At 42.0% G+C, this 13,966-nt stretch overlaps 2 protein-coding genes across 2 annotated transcripts in view; both read left to right on the plus strand.

The window, feature by feature from the left end:
- Positions 1 to 13,966, plus strand: part of ndor1 (NADPH dependent diflavin oxidoreductase 1) — a 102,552-nt gene that overhangs the window by 25,004 nt on the left and 63,582 nt on the right. The window lies entirely within an intron of this gene.
- Positions 2,833 to 4,111, plus strand: LOC130121915 (uncharacterized). The gene is made up of 2 exons (XM_056290891.1): positions 2,833 to 3,523; positions 3,690 to 4,111. Exons 1-2 carry the CDS (start codon positions 3,064 to 3,066, stop codon positions 4,103 to 4,105), a joined length of 876 nt encoding a protein of 291 aa, XP_056146866.1. The 5' UTR covers positions 2,833 to 3,063; the 3' UTR covers positions 4,106 to 4,111.

Raw genomic sequence — 13,966 nt, forward strand, 5'->3', positions numbered from 1 at the left:
ATCTGGTCTAAATGTGATCAGTGTGAGCATCATAGTTTTCACATCCAGACCAGGTCTGGTGTGTTAAATTAGTCTCTCATGTTGATGTGATGATCTGGTATAAATGTGATCAGTGTGAGCATCATGGTTTTCACATCCAGACCACGTCTGGTGTGTTAAATTAGTCTCTCATGTCGATGTGATGATCTGGTCTAAATGTGATCAGTGTGAGCATCATGGTTGTCACATCAAGACCAGGTCTGGTGTGTTAAATAAATCTCTCATGTCGATGTGATGATCTGGTCGAAATGTGATCAGTGTGAGCCAGTGTTGTAGTACTCGAGTCCAGGACTCGGACTCGAGTCCGACTCGAGTCCTGATTTTCATGACTCGTGACTCGACTTGGACTTGAGCACCGATGACTCGGACTTGGACTCGGACTCGAAAATTTACTGCATTCGGACTCGGAAGTTGGAGACCCGGACTCGTGACTTTTTAATTGATAGACTGTTTTTGTTAAATTTTTTTTAAATAATAGGCCCTATTAAAATATATTGATAGCTATATTAATACTGTAACATTATTCAATTCCGTGTAAGGGCAGGCACGTGTGTTCCACCTACATGCGGATTCACGTGGCGTGCATACCGTCATGTTCAGTAGCGCGAAGATGCCTAAAGAGACGCCCCGAATTGTGCGCTTTGCTTGCACAGATTTTACAACAAATTCCAGCAAGATCACTGCTAGATGTTCGATATGTAAACGAACTATTGAGGAGAAGACCGGGACAACCTCAAACTTCAACAGACATCTGTCAAGGATGCACCCAGAAAAGTAAGTGATATGCAGTCAGTTGATGATATGGTTGGTGATCAGTTAACGTTAGCTAGCTAGCCATCTAGCTACGGTAACATTAGCCTCTGAAGTAACTCAACCACTGGTCCAAGATGTTGGGTCAGGTCGTGTGGCGGGTATATCATATCACTAGAACCAAGTGAGATTGTATAGGTAAGTTAAGTAACGTTACTGTTAGAATGCTAATGCAGCATTGCACAGAAAAGTCACAGTACGGTTCGCTTTCGGTACGAGCGTGCCATCCATCTCACTAATGATGAGTTGGTAAGTAACACGCAGCGTCTTCGTGTTATAGGGAGATTAAAACTGATTTTTCTTATTTATCATTTAGCTAATTACCAAGTAGCATACACTTAACGGAAAAAACACACCACTCTGAACTACCGTGTTAGCATTAATCTTAACTAGCAATAACAAATCCGCACATTGCAGATCTCCGCCATGAATATTCTCCAAGTGCGGAGAAGGAAGAAGTCTAGCCTATATGCATCCACAAATAATGTTGATAAAATGTGCACAACTTTACAATGCAAATAAAAATAATTGTAGGCTATCACTCGCTAAATGGACTAATTGAAGAAAGCTAATGTGGATGCCGCCACTGGTTTTCTTGAGAGCTGGAGACGGTACAAGATTTGACGGATGTGGCATCCCCCCCCCCCCCCGATGTACCGAAAACTACCGAACCGTATGGTGATTGGTGACACCGCATAGGCTACTGTAAATATGGGGATATTTTTCTTTGCATATGTGCAGCATTGAGTGTGCCAAATTCTAAAAATAGACACGCGCGACGTAGCTTTTGAACAGTACTATGAACTGGCTCTGTCTTCTAACAAAGTCACACCCTCCCTGACCCATACAGAATAAACATACAGACTCACGGAGGATAGAGAGTTAAAGCTCAGCTAGGTAGCATGTAACATACTTAAATCAATAATTAAATGACTGGGTTTTGCTAATTAATCCCTGTCCTGTTAGTCTCATAAATTATGTATCTTTTCTCATACTTTTCATTTATCCAGCTAGTTTACATTAGTTAATCTACTAATATGGTAATGTTAGTTATATAGATAACTAAATATGTAACTTAACTGGTTATGGTTCAAACCACTATGTGTATAATGTGTAACATTTGTATTGTTATTGCATATTGTTATAGCTATAACGTTACACATTTTTTGCTGTGAGAAAGATTACTTGAAACAATTTGGCATCAGCAAGCTAAAGTGTGTATCCTATCTTCCCCTAGGTTCCAAGAATACCGTGCCTCCACTGCTTCAGATGTGATGCCAGCTGCTCCAGGTCAGAAGACTATCACATCATTTTTAAATGATGGACAGCAAAGGATGTACGACCTCAAACATCCACGTCAGAAGGCAATAAGTGATGCCCTTGTAAAAGATCTAATCATTAAGTGCTGCTTGCCACTCTCCATTGTTGACAACGAGGACTTCAAGCACTTCCTGCATGTCCTGGACCCTCAGTACCGGCCCATAGCAAGATCCACAATTTCCTCTGTGACCATTCCAGGAATGGTGGAAGTCAAGAAAGAACAGATAAAGAACCAGCTGGCAGAAGCATCGAGTGTTGCTGTTACCACAGACATTTGGAGTGATCGAAAGATGCAGTCATTCCTTGGAGTGACAGCACACACAGTGGCAATGGATAAAAAAAAAACAGGAACTCAGCCTTCAGTCACATCTTCTTTCCTGCAAAAGAGTGCATGGGAAACACTCAGGAGAGAAGATTGCAATGATGTTTGAATGCTGTGCTGAAGAATACCTGATTAAGGACAAGATCAACTTTGTCATAACTGACAATGCATCCAACATGAGAAAAGCTTTCCAGGCCAGCTTTCCCCTAGAGGATCCTTGTGATGCTGAAGCTCATGATCCCAGCACATTTGAGGAGGATGATGAAATATGGCAAGACCTGATGCCAGAAGATCAACAGACAGTCAATGACACTTTGGCTGAGAACTGTAAGATGCAGAGACTATCATGCTTCACACATTCACTGCAGTTGGTCATAAAAGATGGTCTGAAAGACACCAGTGGGCTGTCAAGCACCCTAGCAAAGCTATCCCGTGCAGCCAACCTCCTCCACAGTGGCACCTCGTTTAAAGACGGCTTTGAAGCGTGTTCTGGTGATGCAACAATTCCAACAGCGAATGCCACACGGTGGAATTCCACTCTGAAGAAGGTGAAGGCTTATGTGCATTTAGACATGCAAAAGCTGTCCAGTGTGTTGGAATCAGTGGGGCACAAAAGCCTTATCTTATCCCCGCGAGAGTATGCTCAGCTTAAAGAACTGATCGAAGTTCTTGATCCGTTCTTAGAGGCAACCAACCTAACTCAGGGTGAGACTACTGTCACCGTCAGTGTGATTGTGCCCTGTGTCCTCACTCTGCGCTGTTACCTGCAGGAAATAAGAGGAAAAGCCAGATACTGTGGGCCTCTGGTGAGAGCTCTGGAGAGCTCCTTGAAAACAAGGTTTGCAGAGGTTTTCAGTGCAGTCAAGATACCAGGATGTGAGCCGGCTGAAGGAAGAGGCCCCACCAAATTTCCTTTCACCAATGCCTACTTCATAGCATCTGTGTTGGACCCAGCATTTGGCTTCCAGCGGCTAGAACATGATGTGCAGCTGGACAGTGACGTCAAAGATGTGCTGAAGACTGAGATCAAAGGTGAGAAATGTTTTGATTAACGTTAGTTAAGTGATTAACTATTTGATTGTTGTGATGTTTATATCATTGAAGGTGTTACAATAAAGCACATAGGCGTGTCATTTGTCATGTAGGCCTAGTCAATAACATATTTGTAATGAGTCCCCCATGCCCCCTCTCATTTCAGAGTATATAAAGGCAGAGGGTGACAAGCAAGCGGTATCAACAGCAGATGCAGCGGAAGCAACAGGACCAGGGGAAGGTGAACTTTCAGAGTCTCCTCCTGAGAAGCAGTTGAGAATGTTCTCCCACTATAGGAGGACTCCCTCCTCCACCGAGAAGAAGCCGTCTGGCCAGGCTCAGTTGACTGCATACCTCAACTTGATCGCTGAGCAGGACTCTGACTCAGTCCCGTGCCTCAGGTTTTGGCAGCAAAACAAATCCAAATTCCCTACCCTCTATCAGATTGCCACACAGGTATTCTCTATCCCTACCTCCAGTGCACCCATTGAAAGGGTATTTAGTCATGGAGGCATTTTGATGAGGCCTCACCGTGCAAGGTTGAGTAGTTCCATGCTGTCAGATCTTATGTTTTTGAAATGAGACGTGTATGCTTAAAACTAGTGCCACCAGCCTTTTGTTCCTAACTATTCCTGAGAGACAATGTCTTTTGACTAGTTTTTATGAATGTATTGTATGCTGTGGAACTTACTTCTGTATACTGTTTCCACCATTTGCTAATATCATGCTATTCACAGCTATCCAGGTGTTTTGAAGCACATCCAATGTTCAGAATGTCAAAGAAATTCAGACTGTTCTAAAAATGTGTGTGTGCGCGCATGCTTGCGCGTGCATGTGTGCGAGTGTGTGGGTGTGCATTTGTTTGGCTATCGTGTCACAAAGTAAATAAACTCCCTTTGAAATGGTGACAGCTGTGTCATTTTTGTTTAATGTAGACCTTTTTTATTTGTATGTCAGATCTTTGACTGTGCCCGAGTGGATCACCGGAGCCATCTTGGAACTCGACTCAGACTCAACCTTGATGACTCGGACTCGGACTAGGGTAATAGGGACTCGACTCGGACTCAGGTAATGGGGACTCGACTCGGACTCGACTTTTCTTTGGTGACTCGGACTTGGACTTGGACTCGAACACTGGGGACTCGAGACTCGACTCGGACTCGAGGTTTAGTGACTCGACTACAACACTGGTGTGAGCATCATGCTTTTCACATCCAGACCAGGTCTGATGTGTTAAATTAGTCTCTCATGTCGATGTGATGATCTGGTCTAAATGTGATCAGTGTGAGCATCATGGTTTTCACATCCAGACTAGGTCTGGCATTTTAAATTAGTCTCTCATGTCGATGTGATGATCTGGTCCAAATGTGATCAGTGTGAGCATCATGGTTTTCCCATCCAGACTAGGTCTGATATGTTAAATAAATCTCTCATGTCAATTTGATGATCTGGTCGAAATGTGATCAGTGTGAGCTTCATGGTTTTCACATGCAGACCAGGTCTGGTGTGTTAAATAAATCTCTCATGTCGATGTGATGATCTGGTCTAAATGTGATCAGTGTGAGCATCATGGTTTTCACATCCAGACCAGGTCTGATGTGTTAAATTAGTCTCTCATGTCGATGTGATGATCTGGTCGAAATCTGATCAGTGTGAGCATCATGGGTTTTCACATCCAGACCAGGTCTGATACGTTAAATAAATCTCTCATGTCGATGTGATGATCTGGTCGAAATGTGATCAGTGTGAGCATCATGGGTTTTCACATCCAGACCAGGTCTGATACGTTAAATAAATCTCTCATGTCGATGTGATGATCTGATGGAAATGTGATCAGTGTGAGCATCATGGTTTTCACATCCAGACCAGGTCTGATGTGTTAAATTAGTCTCTCATGTCAATGTGATGATCTGGTGTAAATGTGATCAGTGTGAGCATCATGGATTTCACATCCAGACCAGGTCTGATGTGTTAAATTAGTCTCTGATGTCGATGTGATGATCTGGTCTAAATGTGATCAGTGTGAGCATCATGGTTTTCACATCCAGACTAGGTATGATGTGTTAAATTAGTCTCTCATGTCGATGTGCTGATCTGGTCGAAATGTGATCAGTGTGAGCATCATTGGTTTTCACATCCAGACCAGGTCTGATGTGTTAAATTAGTCGCTCACGTCGATGTGATGATCTGGTCTAAATGTGATCAGTGTGAGCATCATGGTTTTCACATCCAGACCAGGTCTGGTGTGTTAAATTAGTCTCTCATGTCGATGTGATGATCTGGTCTAAATGTGATCAGTGTGAGCATCATGGTTTTCACATCAAGACCAGGTCTGGTGTGTTAAATAAATCTCTCATGTCGATGTGATGATCTGGTCGAAATGTGATCAGTGTGAGCATCATGGTTTTCACGTCCAGACCAGGTCTGATATGTTAAATAAATCTCTCATGTCAATGTGATGATCTGGTCGAAATGTGATCAGTGTGAGCATCATGGTTTTCACATCCAGACCAGGTCTGGTGTGTTAAATAAATCTTTCATGTCGATGTGATGATCTGGTCGAAATTTGATCAGTGTGAGCATCATGGTTTTCACATTCAGACCAGGTCTGATGTGTTAAATTAGTCTCTCATGTCGATGTGATGATCTGGTCTAAATGTGATCAGTGTGAGCATCATGGTTTTCACATCCAGACCAGGTCTGGCATTTTAAATTAGTCTCTCATGTCGATGTGATGATCTGGTCGAAATGTGATGAGTGTGAGCCTCATTGTTTTCACATCCAGACCAGGTCTGATGTGTTAAATTAGTCTCTCATGTCGATGTGATGATCTGGTCTAAATGTGATCAGTGTGAGCATCATGGTTTTCACATACAGACCAGGTCTGGCGTTTTAAATTAGTCTCTGATGTCGATGTGATGATCTGGTCTAAATGTGATCAGTGTGAGCATCATGGTGTTCACATCAAGACCAGGTCTGGTGTGTTAAATAAATCTCTCATGTCGATGTGATGATGTGGTCGAAATGTGATCAGTGTGAGCATCATGGTTTTCACATCCAGACCAGGTCTGATTTGTTAAATTAGTCTCTCATGTCGATGTGATGATCTGGTCTAAATGTGATCAGTGTGAGCATCATGCTTTTCACATCCAGACTAGGTCTGGTGTGTTAAATAAATCTCTCATGTCGATGTGATGATCTGGTCGAAATGTGATCAGTGTGAGCATCATGGTTTTCACATCCAGACCAGGTCTGGCGTTTTAAATTAGTCTCTCATGTCGATGTGATGATCTGGTCGAAATGTGATCAGTGTGAGCTTCATGGTTTTCACATCCAGACCAGGTCTGGTGTGTTAAATAAATCTCTCATGTCGATGTGATGATCTGGTCCAAATGTGATCAGTGTGAGCATCATGGTTTTCCCATCCAGACTAGGTCTGATATGTTAAATAAATCTCTCATGTCAATTTGATGATCTGGTCGAAATGTGATCAGTGTGAGCATCATGGTTTTCACATCCAGACCAGGTCTGATGTGTTAAATTAGTCTCTCATGTCAATGTGATGATCTGGTGTAAATGTGATCAGTGTGAGCATCATGGATTTCACATCCAGACCAGGTCTGATGTGTTAAATTAGTCTCTGATGTCGATGTGATGATCTGGTCTAAATGTGATCAGTGTGAGCATCATGGTTTTCACATCCAGACTAGGTATGATGTGTTAAATTAGTCTCTCATGTCGATGTGATGATCTGGTCGAAATGTGATCAGTGTGAGCATCATTGGTTTTCACATCCAGACCAGGTCTGATGTGTTAAATTAGTCTCTCACGTCGATGTGATGATCTGGTCTAAATGTGATCAGTGTGAGCATCATGGTTTTCACATCCAGACCAGGTCTGGTGTGTTAAATTAGTCTCTCATGTCGATGTGATGATCTGGTCTAAATGTGATCAGTGTGAGCATCATGGTTTTCACATCAAGACCAGGTCTGGTGTGTTAAATAAATCTCTCATGTCGATGTGATGATCTGGTCGAAATGTGATCAGTGTGAGCATCATGGTTTTCACATCCAGACCAGGTCTGGTGTGTTAAATAAATCTTTCATGTCGATGTGATGATCTGGTCGAAATTTGATCAGTGTGAGCATCATGGTTTTCACATTCAGACCAGGTCTGATGTGTTAAATTAGTCTCTCATGTCGATGTGATGATCTGGTCTAAATGTGATCAGTGTGAGCATCATGGTTTTCACATCCAGACCAGGTCTGGCATTTTAAATTAGTCTCTCATGTCGATGTGATGATCTGGTCGAAATGTGATGAGTGTGAGCCTCATGGTTTTCACATCCAGACCAGGTCTGATGTGTTAAATTAGTCTCTCATGTCGATGTGATGATCTGGTCTAAATGTGATCAGTGTGAGCATCATGGTTTTCACATACAGACCAGGTCTGGCGTTTTAAATTAGTCTCTGATGTCGATGTGATGATCTGGTCTAAATGTGATCAGTGTGAGCATCATGGTGTTCACATCAAGACCAGGTCTGGTGTGTTAAATAAATCTCTCATGTCGATGTGATGATCTGGTCGAAATGTGATCAGTGTGAGCATGATGGATTTCACATCCAGACCAGGTCTGATGTGTTAAATTAGTCTCTGATGTCGATGTGATGATCTGGTCTAAATGTGATCAGTGTGAGCATCATGGTTTTCACATCCAGACTAGGTCTGGCGTTTTAAATTAGTCTCTCATGTCGATGTGATGATCTGGTCGAAATGTGATCAGTGTGAGCATCATGCTTTTCACATCCAGACCAGGTCTGATGTGTTAAATTAGTCTCTCATGTCGATGTGATGATCTGGTCTAAATGTGATCAGTGTGAGCATCATGGTTTTCACATCCAGACCAGGTCTGGCGTTTTAAATTAGTCTCTCATGTCGATGTGATGATCTGGTCTAAATGTGATCAGTGTGAGCATCATGGTGTTCACATCAAGACCAGGTCTGGTGTGTTAAATAAATCTCTCATGTCGATGTGATGATGTGGTCGAAATGTGATCAGTGTGAGCATCATGGTTTTCACATCCAGACCAGGTCTGATTTGTTAAATTAGTCTCTCATGTCGATGTGATGATCTGGTCTAAATGTGATCAGTGTGAGCATCATGCTTTTCACATCCAGACTAGGTCTGGTGTGTTAAATAAATCTCTCATGTCGATGTGATGATCTGGTCGAAATGTGATCAGTGTGAGCATCATGGTTTTCACATCCAGACCAGGTCTGGCGTTTTAAATTAGTCTCTCATGTCGATGTGATGATCTGGTCGAAATGTGATCAGTGTGAGCTTCATGGTTTTCACATCCAGACCAGGTCTGGTGTGTTAAATAAATCTCTCATGTCGATGTGATGATCTGGTCCAAATGTGATCAGTGTGAGCATCATGGTTTTCCCATCCAGACTAGGTCTGATATGTTAAATAAATCTCTCATGTCAATTTGATGATCTGGTCGAAATGTGATCAGTGTGAGCATCATGGTTTTCACATCCAGACCAGGTCTGATGTGTTAAATTAGTCTCTCATGTCGATGTGATGATCTGGTCGAAATGTGATCAGTGTGAGCATGATGGATTTCACATCCAGACCAGGTCTGATGTGTTAAATTAGTCTCTGATGTCGATGTGATGATCTGGTCTAAATGTGATCAGTGTGAGCATCATGGTTTTCACATCCAGACTAGGTCTGGCGTTTTAAATTAGTCTCTCATGTCGATGTGATGATCTGGTCGAAATGTGATCAGTGTGAGCATCATGCTTTTCACATCCAGACCAGGTCTGATGTGTTAAATTAGTCTCTCATGTCGATGTGATGATCTGGTCTAAATGTGATCAGTGTGAGCATCATGGTTTTCACATCCAGACCAGGTCTGGCGTTTTAAATTAGTCTCTCATGTCGATGTGATGATCTGGTCGAAATGTGATCAGTGTGAGCTTCATGGTTTTCACATCCAGACCAGGTCTGGTGTGTTAAATAAATCTCTCATGTCGATGTGATGATGTGGTCGAAATGTGATCAGTGTGAGCATCATGGTTTTCACATCCAGACCAGGTCTGATTTGTTAAATTAGTCTCTCATGTCGATGTGATGATCTGGTCTAAATGTGATCAGTGTGAGCATCATGATTTTCACATCCAGACTAGGTCTGGTGTGTTAAGTAAATCTCTCATGTCGAAGTGATGATCTGGTCTAAATGTGATCAGTGTGAGCATCATGGTTTTCACATCCAGACCAGGTCTGGCGTTTTAAATTAGTCTCTCATGTCGATGTGATGATCTGGTCGAAATGTGATCAGTGTGAGCTTCATGGTTTTCACATCCAGACCAGGTCTGGTGTGTTAAATAAATCTCTCATGTCGATGTGATGATCTGGTCCAAATGTGATCAGTGTGAGCATCATGGTTTTCCCATCCAGACTAGGTCTGATATGTTAAATAAATCTCTCATGTCAATTTGATGATCTGGTCGAAATGTGATCAGTGTGAGCATCATGGTTTTCACATCCAGACCAGGTCTGATGTGTTAAATTAGTCTCTCATGTCGATGTGATGATCTGGTCGAAATGTGATCAGTGTGAGCATGATGGATTTCACATCCAGACCAGGTCTGATGTGTTAAATTAGTCTCTGATGTCGATGTGATGATCTGGTCTAAATGTGATCAGTGTGAGCATCATGGTTTTCACATCCAGACTAGGTCTGGCGTTTTAAATTAGTCTCTCATGTCGATGTGATGATCTGGTCGAAATGTGATCAGTGTGAGCATCATGCTTTTCACATCCAGACCAGGTCTGATGTGTTAAATTAGTCTCTCATGTCGATGTGATGATCTGGTCTAAATGTGATCAGTGTGAGCATCATGGTTTTCACATCCAGACCAGGTCTGGCGTTTTAAATTAGTCTCTCATGTCGATGTGATGATCTGGTCGAAATGTGATCAGTGTGAGCTTCATGGTTTTCACATCCAGACCAGGTCTGGTGTGTTAAATAAATCTCTCATGTCGATGTGATGATGTGGTCGAAATGTGATCAGTGTGAGCATCATGGTTTTCACATCCAGACCAGGTCTGATTTGTTAAATTAGTCTCTCATGTCGATGTGATGATCTGGTCTAAATGTGATCAGTGTGAGCATCATGATTTTCACATCCAGACTAGGTCTGGTGTGTTAAATAAATCTCTCATGTCGAAGTGATGATCTGGTCTAAATGTGATCAGTGTGAGCATCATGGTTTTCACATCCAGACCAGGTCTGGCGTTTTAAATTAGTCTCTCATGTCGATGTGATGATCTGGTCGAAATGTGATCAGTGTGAGCTTCATGGTTTTCACATCCAGACCAGGTCTGGTGTGTTAAATAAATCTCTCATGTCGATGTGATGATCTGGTCTAAATGTGATCAGTTTGAGCATCATGGTTTTCACATCCAGACTAGGTCTGGCGTTTTAAATTAGTCTCTCATGTCGATGTGATGATCCGGTCTAAATGTGATCAGTGTGAGCATCATAGATTTCACATCCAGACCAGGTCTGATACGTTAAATAAATCTCTCATGTTGATGTGATGATCTGGTCTAAATGTGATCAGTGTGAGCATCATTGTTTTCACATCCAGACCAGGTCTGATGTGTTAAATTAGTCTCTGATGTCGATGTGATGATTTGGTCGAAATGTGATCAGTGTGAGCATCATGGTTTTCACATTCAGACCAGGTATGATTTGTTAAATTAGTCTCATGTCGATGTGATGATTTGGTCTAAATGTGATCAGTGTGAGCATCATGGTTTTCACATCCAGACCAGGTCTGATGTGTTAAATTAGTCTCTCACGTCGATGTGATGATCTGGTCTAAATGTGATCAGTGTGAGCATCATGGTTTTCACATCCAGACCAGGTCTGATATGTTAAATAAATCTCTCATGTCAATGTGATGATCTGGTCGAAATGTGTTCAGTGTGAGCATCATGGTTTTCACATCCAAACCAGGTCTGATGTGTTAAATAAATCTCTCATGTCGATTTGATGATCTGGTCTAAATGTGATCAGTGTGAGCATCATGGTTTTCACATCCAGACCAGGTCTGGTGTGTTAAATAAATCTCTCATGTCGATGTGATGATCCGGTCTAAATGTGATCAGTGTGAGCATCATGGTTTTCACATCCAGACCAGGTCTGATGTGTTAAATTAGTCTCTCACGTCGATTGATGATCTGGTCTAAATGTGATCAGTGTGAGCATCATGGTTTTCACATCCAGACCAGGTCTGATGTTTTAAATTAGTCTCTCACGTCGATGTGATGATCTGGTCTAAATGTGATCAGTGTGAGCATCATGGTTTTCACATCCAGACCAGGTCTGGTGTGTTAAATTAGTCTCTCATGTCGATGTGATGATCTGGTCTAAATGTGATCAGTGTGAGCATCATGGTTTTCACATCAAGACCAGGTCTGGTGTGTTAAATAAATCTCTCATGTCGATGTGATGATCTGGTCGAAATGTGATGAGTGTGAGCCTCATGGTTTTCACATCCAGACCAGGTCTGATGTGTTAAATTAGTCTCTCATGTCGATGTGATGATCTGGTCTAAATGTGATCAGTGTGAGCATCATGGTTTTCACATACAGACCAGGTCTGGCGTTTTAAATTAGTCGCTGATGTCGATGTGATGATCTGGTCTAAATGTGATCAGTGTGAGCATCATGGTGTTCACATCAAGACCAGGTCTGGTGTGTTAAATAAATCTCTCATGTCGATGTGATGATGTGGTCGAAATGTGATCAGTGTGAGCATCATGGTTTTCACATCCAGACCAGGTCTGATTTGTTAAATTAGTCTCTCATGTCGATGTGATGATCTGGTCTAAATGTGATCAGTGTGAGCATCATGGTTTTCACATCCAGATCAGGTCTGGTGTGTTAAATTAGTCTCTCATGTCGATGTGATGATCTGGTCTAAATGTGATCAGTGTGAGCATCATAGTTTTCACATCCAGACCAGGTCTGGTGTGTTAAATTAGTCTCTCATGTTGATGTGATGATCTGGTATAAATGTGATCAGTGTGAGCATCATGGTTTTCACATCCAGACCAGGTCTGGTGTGTTAAATAAATCTCTCATGTCGATGTGATGATCTGGTCCAAATGTGATCAGTGTGAGCATCATGGTTTTCCCATCCAGACTAGGTCTGATATGTTAAATAAATCTCTCATGTCAATTTGATGATCTGGTCGAAATGTGATCAGTGTGAGCATCATGGTTTTCACATCCAGACCAGGTCTGATGTGTTAAATTAGTCTCTCATGTCGATGTGATGATCTGGTCTAAATGTGATCAGTGTGAGCATGATGGATTTCACATCCAGACCAGGTCTGATGTGTTAAATTAGTCTCTGATGTCGATGTGATGATCTGGTCTAAATGTGATCAGTGTGAGCATCATGGTTTTCACATCCAGACTAGGTCTGGCGTTTTAAATTAGTCTCTCATGTCGATGTGATGATCTGGTCGAAATGTGATCAGTGTGAGCATCATGCTTTTCACATCCAGACCAGGTCTGATGTGTTAAATTAGTCTCTCATGTCGATGTGATGATCTGGTCTAAATGTGATCAGTGTGAGCATCATGGTTTTCACATCCAGACCAGGTCTGGCGTTTTAAATTAGTCTCTCATGTCGATGTGGTGATCTGGTCGAAATGTGATCAGTGTGAGCTTCATGGTTTTCACATCCAGACCAGGTCTGGTGTGTTAAATAAATCTCTCATGTCGATGTGATGATCTGGTCTAAATGTGATCAGTGTGAGCATCATGGTTTTCACATCCAGACCAGGTCTGATTTGTTAAATTAGTCTCTCATGTCGATGTGATGATCTGGTCTAAATGTGATCAGTGTGAGCATCATGATTTTCACATCCAGACTAGGTCTGGTGTGTTAAATAAATCTCTCATGTCGAAGTGATGATCTGGTCTAAATGTGATCAGTGTGAGCATCATGGTTTTCACATCCAGACCAGGTCTGGCATTTTAAATTAGTCTCTCATGTCGATGTGATGATCTGGTCGAAATGTGATCAGTGTGAGCTTCATGGTTTTCACATCCAGACCAGGTCTGGTGTGTTAAATAAATCTCTCATGTCGATGTGATGATCTGGTCTAAATGTGATCAGTGTGAGCATCATGGTTTTCACCTCCAGACTAGGTCTGGCGTTTTAAATTAGTCTCTCATGTCGATGTGATGATCCGGTCTAAATGTGATCAGTGTGAGCATCATAGATTTCACATCCAGACCAGGTCTGATACGTTAAATAAATCTCTCATGTTGATGTGATGATCTGGTCTAAATGTGATCAGTGTGAGCATCATTGTTTTCACATCCAGACCAGGTCTGATGTGTTAAATTAG

Source organism: Lampris incognitus, chromosome 12 (assembly GCF_029633865.1).
Source record: "Lampris incognitus isolate fLamInc1 chromosome 12, fLamInc1.hap2, whole genome shotgun sequence".
NCBI lineage: Eukaryota > Metazoa > Chordata > Actinopteri > Lampriformes > Lampridae > Lampris > Lampris incognitus.

Bases quoted from the DNA above. Each gene is read 5' to 3' on its own strand.
- LOC130121915 (XM_056290891.1), top strand. From the start codon at position 3,064: ATGCAAAAGCTGTCCAGTGTGTTGGAATCAGTGGGGCACAAAAGCCTT. The intron at 3,524-3,689 runs GTGAGAAATGTT...CTCTCATTTCAG, and splicing joins GCTGAAGACTGAGATCAAAG to AGTATATAAAGGCAGAGGGT.